General features: G+C 40.3%; 1 protein-coding gene across 1 annotated transcript in view; it reads right to left on the bottom strand.

Moving 5' to 3' along the window:
* Positions 1 to 9835: 9835 nt before the first annotated feature.
* IL2RA (interleukin 2 receptor subunit alpha) overlaps positions 9836 to 12932 on the bottom strand; it is a 49780-nt gene continuing 46683 nt past the window's right edge. The window contains exon 8 of the mRNA XM_033100747.1: positions 9836 to 11690. Within this exon, the coding sequence (XP_032956638.1) occupies positions 11666 to 11690 (25 nt within the window). The 3' untranslated portion in view covers positions 9836 to 11665. The remainder of the gene's footprint in view (positions 11691 to 12932) is intronic.

Raw genomic sequence — 12932 nt, forward strand, 5'->3', positions numbered from 1 at the left:
CTGGCATTCTGGTAGACTGGAGAGACTCAGGCAAGATTCTTGCATACCTAAAATAGAGTTCATATATTCTAGATATTTTCTTTACACACTCTTCCAACGCCAATAGATAATTTTTGTTTGCTGATGTAGTTACAAAATAAATTTAAAACCACAAAGATGTGCTTTATATCTTGTCATTCAATTTAAATGGTGTTAACAGGAGAGGATATGCCATTCTTCATCCTTCCTCCTTCTTGCTGGCTGAAATGCAGACGTAATGACTGGAGCTCCAGCAGTCATATGAGACCACAGGACTCTTGAAAATGGAAACCACGAGCCACTCATAGAGTAGAAACAAGATGGAAAGAGCCTGGGTTCCTGACACCAGAAGGACCAAATCAGTTGGGACTATCTCCCTTTGAACTTCTTTACCTTGAAAGAGAGATAAACATCTATCTTGTTTGTTATTTTTGGTTTTTATCTTACTAAAAAGCTAAACTTTATCCTAACAATACACCTTAAACGAGAAGCTAAATTTCAGATACACTTGGATTTTTTCCCTTATAGATTTTCTTTTTATTAGCCATGGTATTTTTATTTCCCTGATGGAAAGAAAAATATATAGGATATTGTTTGGCCTATAACATTCCATTTCCAGATCGGATCTTAGTGGCTTTTGAAGATTACTATCTTGTTGGCTGGATATATTTGCTAGTCAGTTGTCTGTACTCCATAACTCAGGTACATTCATATGTAAAGTCTTTCTGAAATCCCCATCATTCCTGTAGCGCTCTCCTTATTTCTGGATTCTCCGATGCAGGCACAGACTCATATTAATGACCAACGACCAGCAACATAATTTGCAGTGCCCAGTGCAGAATGTAAATGTGATGCCTCTTGTTTAAAATTTTGAAGAATTTCAAGACGGTAACAGCAAAGCATTAAACCAACTGCAGGGTGCTTCTAAGCAATGAGGTCCATGAAGCTGGCCCTGAGTAGACTGGCCCTGAGTAGACTGTTATTTGACTCAATCTACACACTAATTGCCTGACAGAAGAATACATGCCCTTTTCAGGGTATAAATATTTACCTCAGTGTCTACTATTCTTTCTTTTTTTTTTTTTTAATTGGGGAATATTAGGGAGCAGTGTATTTTACCAGGGCCCATCAGCTCCAAGTCATTGTCCTTCGATCTAGTTGTGGAGGGCGCAGCTCACCGACCCATGTGGGAATCGAACCAGCAACCTTGTTGTTGAGAGCCTGCTCTCTAACCAACTGAGCCATCTGGCCGCCCCTCCAGCGGCTCAATGGCAGCCCACTGTCTTCAGTCTAGTTGTGGAGGGCGCAGCTCACCGGCCCATATGGGAATCAAACTGGCAACCCTGTTGTTCAGCACTCGCTCTCTAACCAACTGAGCCATTCAGCCGCCCTCTACTATTCTTATACACACAAAATCCAACACTCAATCCAAATTAAAAGAGATCCCAAAAAGCAAGATAAAATGAGATAAAACAGTCAACAGAGCCAGACACAAAGATGGTGCAGATGTTGAAACTACCAGGGAATTTAAAATAACTATAATTAATGTGCTCAAAGGATCTAGTGGAAAATGTGGACAACATGAATGATGGGGAATTTGATCAGATAGATGGAAACTCTAAAAAAAAAAAAGTTAAGTGACAACACTAGAAATAAACATCATTTTTATGGACTAAATGTCACCTCCCTTTTCCCCCAAAAAATTTAAATGTTGAAGCCCTAATCCAAAATTCGACTGTGTTTAGGGATAGGGCTTGCTCTAGTAGACTAATACAACCATGATATAAGTAGGAAGAATTCCTTCAACAGATGTATTAGCACAATGGACATAGCAAAGGAGAGAATCAGTGAACTTCCATAGAAATTATCCACACTGAAACATAAGGCATAAAAAGGGAGGACCAAAACAAAAATAAAAGCACCCCAAAGCTGTGGGATAATATCAAATGGTCCAAACACACATGTAATTGAGTCCTACAAGGCTAAGAAAGAGATGAAGACAGAAGAAAAGATAATAGCTGAGATTTTCCCAAAATGAATGAAAAACAACAAACTCCAGATCCAGAAAGCACAGAGAACCTCAGGCAGAAAAATAAAAATAAAAACACAACTACCACATCATAGTCAAACTGCTGAAAATCAGTGATAAGTGAAAATCTTGAACACAGCGAGAGAATAATAAAATAGTCCATCAGGAAGACATTATATTCAGCAGACTTCACATCAGGAACTGTGCAAGCCAGAAGATGATGGAGTGACATCTTTAAAATACACATGGTCACAAATTATGATGGTTTGACTTATGATTTTTCAGCTTTACAATGGTGTGAAAGCAATATACATAATAAATTACAGGAGATAGACTACACTTTATTATAAACTTGGCTTTGTGTTAGATGATTTTGCCCAATTGTAGACTAATTTAAGCATGTTTAGGGTAGGCTAGGCTAAGCTATGCTGTTCGGTATTTTAGGTGTATTAAATGCATTTTCAACTTAAGATATTTTCAACATACAATAGGTTTATTGGGATGTAACCCCAACATAAGTTGAGGAACATCTGTACTGAAAGAAAATAGTCAACCTAGAATTCTATATTCAGAAAAAATATCTCTCACAAATGAAAGAAAAATAAATATATGTATTGTTTTAGGCAAATAGATGCGACATGAATTTATCACCTGTTATATGCACTACAGGAAATGTTCAAGTAAATTCTTCAGACAGAAGGAATATGAGACAAGAAAGAAATTTGGATTTACATAAAGGAATAAAGAGTGCTGGAAATGGTAAAAATGTGGGCAAATATGAAGAATAGTTTTTTTTAATTTTAATCTCTTTAAAGGATAATGTACTGTCTAAAGCAAAAATATTAACAATGTATTATGGGAATTGTAATATGTGGAAGTAAAATGCATTTCACCAATAGCACGAAGGATTCGAGAGAGGAAATGGAAATATACTGCTGTAAATTTATTGTACTGAAGATAAAGTGCTACCATATTATTTCAAGATAGACTGTGAAGGTAAAAAAATTTATATTTTTCACAAGCAACCACTATAAAAGGTGGAACTAATAGACCAATAGTAGAGATAAAAATGGAATCATAAAAAAAATTTTTTAAAGCAAGAAATGAGAAAAAAGTAACAAGGAACAGATCAGACAAATAGAAAATATTAATACATAGCAAAATGATAGATTTATATTCAACCATATCAATAATTAAATATGAATGGTTTAAGCTGTCCAATAAATTATAGAGATTGTCAGATTGTTTGGATTTAAAAAACAAAATCCAACTATATTATCACTATACGAAACCTAGTTTAAATATAAAGACTCAAATAGGTTTCAACAATGGAAAAAGCTACGTCACACTAACACTAATCAAAAGAAAACTGGAGCTATATTAATATGCTAAGTACTGTATTTTGCCATGTATAATGTGCACCCACGTTTTTGGTCCAAACTTTCAGGGGAAAATAAATCTTTCATTTTAATTTTTTTAATTCAAATTTTTATTTGTTTACATTTAGGTACTTGTTTTTTGTATTATAAAGGAATTCTAGCATTTATTTTTTTTAAACATTTTATGGTACAAGAAATTTTATGTAACAAATAATTACAAAACACAAGAACAAGAAATTTTCTTGTGTTTTACAAGAAATTTTATGTACTGGTAACAAATTTACAATATTTGCTCATCATAGAAGGCCAAGAACTCTTCGTCGTTGCAAGTTCATCGTAAGTTCAACAAAACCGATGATCCTATTCCAAGGTATAATTTTGTATCCAGATAGCGTTATTGATTTCTAGAGTTACACTTTTAACTCAAAAGCATAAATAAAAGAATTGAAAACATTTATATAGATACGGAATTAGTACTACCCAGGTGCAATGCCAATCCTTATTTTTCCCTCACAAATTTTGGCAAAAAAGTGCGCATTATACATGGCAAAATATGGTAACTGACAATAGCTGTTAAATAAGTGAAAGCTAACGCTATTTGAGTTGAGAGTAGGATGAGACTGTGATTGGCACAAGGCTGAGTGCTCAGGCAATGGGACTTGAAATGGCCTTTGTCATTTTGGGCGGCCTGTGGGATCTCTGGTCCTGCTCCCCACATAAGAACGCAGGACACAGTGAGGCCATAAAGGAACACCCACGGAGCCATAGGTAGGGGAGTCACACCACTATAGTCTCACTGGAGGCTGGGTTGGAGACACAGGAGGCAGGAGCCACACGGTCCGCAATCCACACTCCGCCACACTACGCGCTTGCCAGCCACCATCTTCTTGCTAGCCCCCATTTTCTGCTAGTGTAGCCACGGCAGTTATATTAGTGGCCAACGGCTCACTGGTTACAGCTGACGGCCAACTAGCCACAGCTGATGGCCATCCAATCACACTTGATGGCCATTTACTACCTGAGCCAGCACCTTTCCACGTGAGGCCGAGAGCCTGGAAACTGCACTCCTGGCCCTGTTCCCACAGCCTTTTACTAATGACTCTGGAGGGATAGGCAGAAGTGAAATAAGGGGAAGAGCACTAACAATCGATGCCACTGGTATTCAGAGGACTACACGTAATACACCAGTTTGGTCAGAGTGGAGGGTGTGTGTAGACAAGACATGGCTGCAGAGGTAGGTTGGGTGCATCTCATGGAACCGTTTAAATGGCAGACTGAAGATTATGTACTTTGTCTTGTAGCTGGTGGGGTCTTTGAACATTTTGAGCAAGAGATTCATGGAGGAGAGGAAAGAATCACTGATGTAGAATCATAGAGCATAAATAGATTTGGGCATACATCTACTCTTTCATCATAGATTCTGTCACGGTGCTCTCTGAGGGGCACAGAGCTATATCCCAGACCATGCACACTCAGATGTAAGAAGAGGAGACAATTTCTTTTTTAGCCCATTTCAGTCCTTTTCCCTCCTCCATCCCCATCTCCAGTCACTACAGTCTGCTCGTGCCTGCTTTTTAATATCAAGACCCAAGTGGTTCTGAGTCCCCTCTCCTCTTCCACCCAACTCAACACTCCCACCCAAATTCCATTCCAGTACTTAATACTGCATCTCAGATCTGAGGCCCAGCGTTCCTTGGACAGTCCAGCACACTGTCCATGGAAGAACATCAAAGACGTCTTTCTACACCCTTAAACATCCCCATATGCCAGCCCTAACTAATCTTTTGTCTACATTTTCTTTCCTATTCCCATGACTGAGCTTTGACCTAGCCCTTTCTAAACTTTATAATAGTATGATTGATGTGAAAATTTAGTTTATTTAAATAGAATAACACTTTCTTAATAAGCCATAAAGTATGTTTGCTTCTGCCTACATGAATTCTCCCTTCTCTTGGTAACAACCTACTTTTCATTTGGGTTTCACCATTCTCCCCATTCCAAGTAGCCAATTAGGGAAGCTGATTGCACTCTTAGTTTTAGGGATGAGATATGTGTGTCAGGCCTAAGGAAGTAAGTGTCATCTTATATCCTCTGGCCATAGTGCAGGCCTCATTTGAGCCAACAAGATTTGGTTGATGATCTGATAAAAGTTCTGGAATATTTACAGCCTATTTACCGCCATGAAGTTAGGGTGGTTCTTGGATAAAACTGACATCACAGGAAATAAAGAAGAGAGAAGAAAAAAACCAAAACCTAGGTTCTTGGTAAGGTTATTGAGCTATGAAGGAAACCACCAGTGAGAAGTATGCAATTTTGTGAAAAGTTGGTTTGGATTTTTTATTATTTGCTACTTAGAATCCTAAGTGACTATATATCCTAATACTGTGCTTAATAATTCTTATCTTGTGACCACAGATTTCTTCTTGTCTCTACCCCCATATCAGTATTATAACTCCAAAGGTAAAAGAAGAGGACATGGGTTTTCTTACCTTCAAAGGAGGGATGGAAGTAACAGGGATTGGCTTTGAAAATCTCAGCAGCTCTCTCCGTCTGATTCCTGACTTAGCCAGAAAGCCCCATCAGATGGAAACAACTTATGTGAGCCAACATTTTTAGAAAGCCTCCAGGACATCATAAATTAACTGCAATCATTCTCTAAAGATGAGTAAGGGAATAGTCAAATTAGTACAAAGAATTGACACCATTTTCTCTGATACACTTATTTACCTCCTGGAGGGAAAAATTTTTAGATATATTTATAGATCAAAAAACATGTATTTACTTGATAATCTGCTTGTCCCATTGAAAGCTTGTCCCATTTTCTATTGAAAATATTTTGATGCTAATATGACTCTATAAGCCAAATTTGGGGGAGGGGCACGTATATGTCAGATATCAATAGGGGTAGATGATTGTTAGAGGATGCTGGTAGAGCAGCTCTGACAAGGGCAAAAGTCACAGTACCTAAATGGGAGGGTATTTATATCTCATGTACAGTTCAGGTGTAAGTAGTACCAAGTGGTATCTCTATGGTGTCAGACACCCAGGCTCCTTTGGTTTTGTTTCCCAGTCAAACATAATATACAGTTTCTATCCCACTGGTAGTTCTAATTCCCACAATCAAGACCACCTACCAGCCAGTAGAAGAAATGAAGAGGAAAGACACATCCATTCTCTTCAAAGACATATCCTTAAAATTATGCACTTTATTTCTGTTCATGTCTCATTGATCAGAACTTAGTCAGATGACCACACTTAGCTGCAAGAGAGGCTAGCAAACATTATGCTTAGCTGAGGAGAGGGATGTGTTCCATTGAAATCTGGGGCTTTTATTACCAATGGAATAATAGGTTTAGGGGAACATAGCACTCTGTGTCAGAATGGTTTATTTGCCATAGTGGTTTTAAATTCCAAGTCTGATAATTCCAATATCTCTGCCTTAACTGAATTTGATTCTGATGCTGGCTTGGTCTCTTCAAACTGTTTTTTGGCTTTTGGTGTACCTTGTAATTTTTTGTTGAAAGCTGGATGTGATGTAGTAGGTAAAAGGAACTGAGGTAAGTAGGCCTTTGGTGTGAGGCTTTGTGCTTATCTGGCTAAGAGTTAGGCTGAGTTTACTCTTGGCTGTTGCTGTGGTGTCAGAGCTAAAATCTCCTCTAGTGTCCTTGTTTTTGTCTCTCCTGTTGTCCCTGGTTTCCTCTAGAGACTTCTTAAATAGTGTCTGAGATGTGTGGATCGTTCAGCTGTGTTCCCATTACCATTCAGGAGTGCTACTGATGTGGTGGTGAAGTGTGGGGGAGAAAGCTGCACTCTTGTGCAAGGATTAGGGATTCGGTCTCAGTCTGTTAGTGAGCCCGTGCCTCTGCCCCTCTGCCCCCAACCCTCAGGTGGGATAGGAAGGCTAGCGGGGGCGAGAGTAGCGTATTTCCCTTCCCCCATATGGAAGACTGGAGCAGGTTGGAGTTGGTATTTCCCTCCCCTCTGGTGGGTTAGATTCTGGTAAAACCCACGGTAGTTAGGAAACAGTTTCTCCTGATGACTGGCCTTGTTAAGGAGAACAGAGTGTTCTGGTATATTTCAGAATGGTGCCTTTCCCCTCTCTCTGCTGAAAGCAGGAGTGGGGTTTTCGCTGATCGTCACCATGAGAACATGGTACACTTCCTGGAGGTAAGACTCATGAAAGTGGGGGAGGAGGTCTCTATGACTGGGCCCCCCCGGGAGTTTTTAACTCTCAGACTTGAACACACTGAGCCCCCAGCAATCTGTCAGTTTAGGTTTCCCTACCCAGCACTGCTTTAGAGTCTGTCCCTCGGCATCTGCCCTGGAAAGCTGTGATTCTCTGTATGTACATGTCTGTATCTTCACTTTGGGGCAGAGATTTTCCCTGTGACTTCAATTCTCTGATGGATCTGAGAAGAGTTGCTGATTTTCAATTCATTCGGAGTTTTCTTGTTGTTAGGAGGGGAATGATGGCTTCCAAATTCTTTATATACCAGACTGGAAACTGGACATCAAAATGATTATTTTTAAACAAGAACACATTCATGCTTTAACGCCTGGTTCTTTGAAAGTTACAAGCTAGCAACACAATCGATTTAAAGATCTACCCCTGTACATTGTAGATAAGTCAGAAAACCCACAAATTAGATTGATTATGATGAATACATGTTGGAGGCCATCAAACACAACCCCTGTATGAAAAGTACTGGCAATATTATAATTTAGCTGAGAGAATGCCAGCAATTCAAGACCAAAACCCAACCAAGACAGTTTTAGTAGCTTATCAAGAGCAACATTTATCCTGGACGCCATGCAAATTTCTTGTCAGTAGGATACCAAATCAGAGAGTCTTCAGTACACTTCAGTAATATGTTCATTTTAGTTTTTGAAAAAAAAATTCAGAGTCTCTTCATAATAAAATACCAGGAAGTAAGTCACCATAAAAACTTCAGGAAGACCCTGGCCCTCCATTGTGAGCTGAGGATCCTTCTTTGAGAATCAAGAATGAAACCAGCAGTAGTCAAATATTTTGGTCTCAGGACCTCTTTTTCTGTTTGTGTTAATTGAGGTGGGATTTACATAATATACAATTAATCATTACAGACTGTACTGTTCCATGGCTCTTAGTGTATTCACGATGTTGTTGTGTTTATCATCCCAGGAAAAACTCCATACCCATTAAGTAATCACTGTCTCTAGACCCTGGTAAACACTAATGTACTCTCTGTCTCTATGGAGCTGCCTGTCCTGGATATATCGTATAAAAGGAATCATACCACGTGTGACCTTTTGTCTATGGCTTCTTTCGCCTATCATAATGTTTTTGAGGCTCAGCTACATTGTTGTATGTATCAGCACTTCATTCTTTCTTATACCTGAAGCACAGTGCAGTATATTCTGCCATTTGCTTAGATATGCATCCATCGATGGGTATTTGGGTTGTTTCCACCTCCTGGCTATTTAGCTATAGTGTTGTTACAGTCATGTAGTGGGGACAGAGTCCCTGAGAGCAGTTTCCAGGCTCTCGGCCTCACGTGGAAAGGTGCGGGCTCAGGTAGTAAATGGCCATCAACTGTGATTGGATGGCCATCAGCTGTAACTAGTTGGCCATCAGCTGTAACCAGTTAGCCACTGGCCACTGATGTAACTGCCATGGCTGAGCTAGCAAGCGCGGATTGCAGCTAAGTAGTGGGTTGGTTGTTTGTTGGTTGGTTGGCAGAGAAGCGGATGGCGGATTGTGGATCGTGTGGCTCCTGCTTCCTTTGTCTCCAACCCAGCTGCCAGCGATAATATAGTGGTATGACTCCCCTATCTGTGGCTCCGTGGGTGTTCCTTTTGGGCCTCACCATATCCTGCATTCTTGTGCAGGGAGCGGGACCAGAGACCCTGCATGACACATGTACAAGTTTCTGTATGGACATAAGTTTTCGTCTCTCTTGGGTGTATACCTAGGAGTAGAATTGCTGTCACATGATTAATTCTATGTTTAACTTTTTGAGGAACCACCAGCCTGTTTTCCACAGCGGCTGCAACATTTTACATCCCTACCAGCAATGTTTGAGGGTTCCTTCTTTTCTATCCTTGCTAACATTTTGTTACTTATTTATTTCTTAAATTCATCTTAGTGGGTATGATATGGTATCTCATTGTGGTTTTGATTTGCGTTTCTGAAATGACCAATGATGATCATTTGGTAGCTATTTGTCAGGACCTCTGTATGTTATGAAAAAGTATTGAGAATCCCAAAGATCTTTTGTTTATATAGTTACATCTAGTGATACTGACTGCATTTAGACACTAAAACCAGGAAATTTAAAAAATACGATTTATTAATTCCTTTATGGGCAATAGTAACAAACTCATTGTATGTTAACATCAGAGAAATGTCAAAAATTACATATCGTGTGGCTTCTGGAAAACACCATACACTTGTAAAAGAATGAGAGTGAAAAAGGTAAATAAACATCCTATTAAAACAAGATTGATGTCATAGTCCTTCCTCCCCCAAAATGAGTAATGATAATTCAATTCCGTTTTACTCAAGTGAGGTTTTTGAAAAAGTTTTTTTCTGGTCTGAGATTCCTCTCAACTTTTCTTTAACTGGAAAACATACAGTTGGGGCAGGTTGTCGGGGGCTGTTGACAATGGAATCTGGATTTTACTTGGTTGGCCGTAGAAAGGACAGAAAATGGTTCTTTAATCTGGATATGAACCTGCTGACACCTGCCCATTTTTTTCATAACACTTTCCTGTCCTTTCAGAAATGAAAACTGGCTGCTGGTTTAAACTTTTCATTAATATCCTCGTCATGTGGTTTTGTTCAACTGGGATGTCTGAGTCAGCTGATTTGAGAACAGAGATCTTCTGCTAGAGGCTGTACAAGAACCTTCATTGAAATCCCAGCACTCAAGCTGAGTTTTCCAGTAGGACTTGAGGGTCGGTGGGAATGGAGAAGTATAACGCAGTGGTTCTCAAAGTATGTTACTGGGACCAGAACCATCAGCATCACCTAAACTTGTCAGAGACATAAATTCTCAGGCCCAGCCCAGACCTGCTGACTCAGAAACTCTGGAGATGGGTCCAGCCACATGTGTTTTAACGAGGCCTCCAGGTGATTCTGATTTGTTAAACATTTTGCTAAGTGTGAGGACCACTGGTGGGATCTTTTCCCTGGTTACAGCTGGTCAGCATACTCTCCTCGCTTTCTTCTTTCTTTCCTTTCCATAAACATTGAATGCGTTGATCCCTTACTGGTGTTTTTATGACACTTACTTGGAAATGTACAAATTTGCACATCATGTATCTGTCTATAAACATCAAATACATGCAAGCTAAGTTCAGAGTATCATTTACAGCAACTGCAAAGAAACTAACTCTTAAAGAGCCTGTTATGTAGTAATGGGTAAGTGAAGCTTTTTCATAGGTGTAATTCGTTACCTGGGACCTACGATAGTTTATCCTTCTTTTCCCGACATTAAATTCAGTAAAATCCATTCAAATATTGAAGCTCTACAATTCCAAGGGTTTGGTTGCCCTGTTTGGGTGTCATCCAAACATAATTCTGCCGTGGCCTCCGTTCTTTAGAAATTCAAAATTTAAGGTTCAGTGGAATGGGGCTAGTTTAGAGGACTGAGCTAAGGACAGAAAGATCCCTTTAAATTACCCGTCTAGAATTCTCAGAGGGCATTCATTAAGGAACACGACCAGGAGAATGGGGGAGTCTACCAGAGTCTGGGATAGGATCTGTGTGGATCAAGGTACAAGGTCCCATCACACAGGAGAAGGAGAGGGATGGGGAGAGAGAGAGAGAGAGAGAGAGAGAGAGAGAGGCAGTCTGTTTACCTTAGTAGTGGGGTTTCTTTAGGATTTCTAAACCGGGGAGTTGGGATGAAATTAACATTCAGTTATTTTCTTTATAGTCTATAGGGTGTGGAGAGAGTTCCTTGTTGGTCAAGCTTTAATAAACACAGGTACACGAAAATAAGACTGAGAATTCTGATTGTTCCTCCTTGTTCTTCCAGTGACCTTGGAATTGCTACTTAGAAGTAGGTTGCGCTCACGCATTGATTCTACAGAGCGGGCTGCAGTTGCCTGGTGTTCTGTGATGTGACTTCAGAGCTTTCCAAAACCCAAGGGTGTCACACGAAATGCCATTTGGGTGAGTGTTTAACTTCTTTGATTTTGCTGCTGCTTCATGACTTCTTTGGGCTGTTCTTGGCTTCTTGCCATTCTTGGCTTTCTAGATTGTTCTTCTACTCTTCCTCCTGTAGTGATATAACTAAGTCATAGTCATAGGTATAACACTGCACCAAGAAAAATGTGGTCCCTCCCTAAACCAATGAGCATTCAACTAAGCCCACACTGACCTGCTAACTTTAAATCCACCCCAGGATACTGTTACCTTCCCACATGCTGAAATCTGACCTCAAGGGCTCTCCATGCCTCCAGAGGCCAAGATGGCTGCCCCGTGGCTTTTATGGCATGAAAATTCAATCACTGTGCAGTGAGTACATCTGAGAAAGAGTCCTAGAAAACCCTTCTATTTCCCCGTCACCTCCAGGGCTGGGCAGTTAAAGGTGTGGAGATTGAGCGTGTCCCACGTAATGGACTGAGAGGTGGGCTCTGCTTGGGGTTTAATCCCCAATGGGTGTACGACTTCAGATTCTCACTTTATATTTCATCCCAGTGTGTAGTGACTACAGGGTTCCACGATCCTACTCTAAAACCGGAAGTCATCCCTCTTCCTTAACCCTCACTTCTAAGCAACTACTAAATCCTGCTACCTTGACCTCCTTCATAAAGTTCTTGATTCTTTTGCTCCTTTTTAACTTATGCCCACTGATGTAGTTCATGCTGCCATCATCTCCTATGTGGATTTATTCCATCATAACATAATCAAAATGCCACCACCGTTTCCCACCTGAAATCCAGCCTCTTGTCGCGGACCGTTCAGAGGGCCAATGCTACCATTTGTCCCCTAAGGAAAGTGTCTGTGCTGCTCTCGGCTTCCTCCGGGACAGCCCTCAGTCCCTCAGTCTGGCCAGATCGTCCATGACTTGATCATTGTCCATCCCCAGAATATCGAGGTCCCCACGGCCACAGGCACTTTAAAGGTGATCATGCCCCTTCCCCCCGCCTTCCCGCTCCCAGCACTCCCTCTGCCCAGCAGCCATCTCCTGCCTTTCTTTATCTGGCCTCCGGTATCTCAGGCACCGTCAACTCCAAAAGCCTTCTTGGCGCTCCCGTGTAGAATTAAGTACCCCCTTTTCTTTTTCCCTACGACACCTCAGTCTTAGGCTTTAGCAGATTATATTTGAAGTCTATTTTTTTCTGTTCTCCTGAGAGTGGGAGACATTTATATTCATCTTTGGGCCACTGGTGATATTCTTGTAATAGTTTGTTTTTTTTTGAGATATAACTGACATATAACAGTTTATGTGTGAGTTTAATGTGTACAACATGTTGATCTGATACATTAATATATTGCAATATGATTAACACCATAG

This window comes from Rhinolophus ferrumequinum (genome assembly GCF_004115265.2).
Source record: "Rhinolophus ferrumequinum isolate MPI-CBG mRhiFer1 chromosome 5 unlocalized genomic scaffold, mRhiFer1_v1.p scaffold_110_arrow_ctg1, whole genome shotgun sequence".
Lineage (NCBI taxonomy): Eukaryota > Metazoa > Chordata > Mammalia > Chiroptera > Rhinolophidae > Rhinolophus > Rhinolophus ferrumequinum.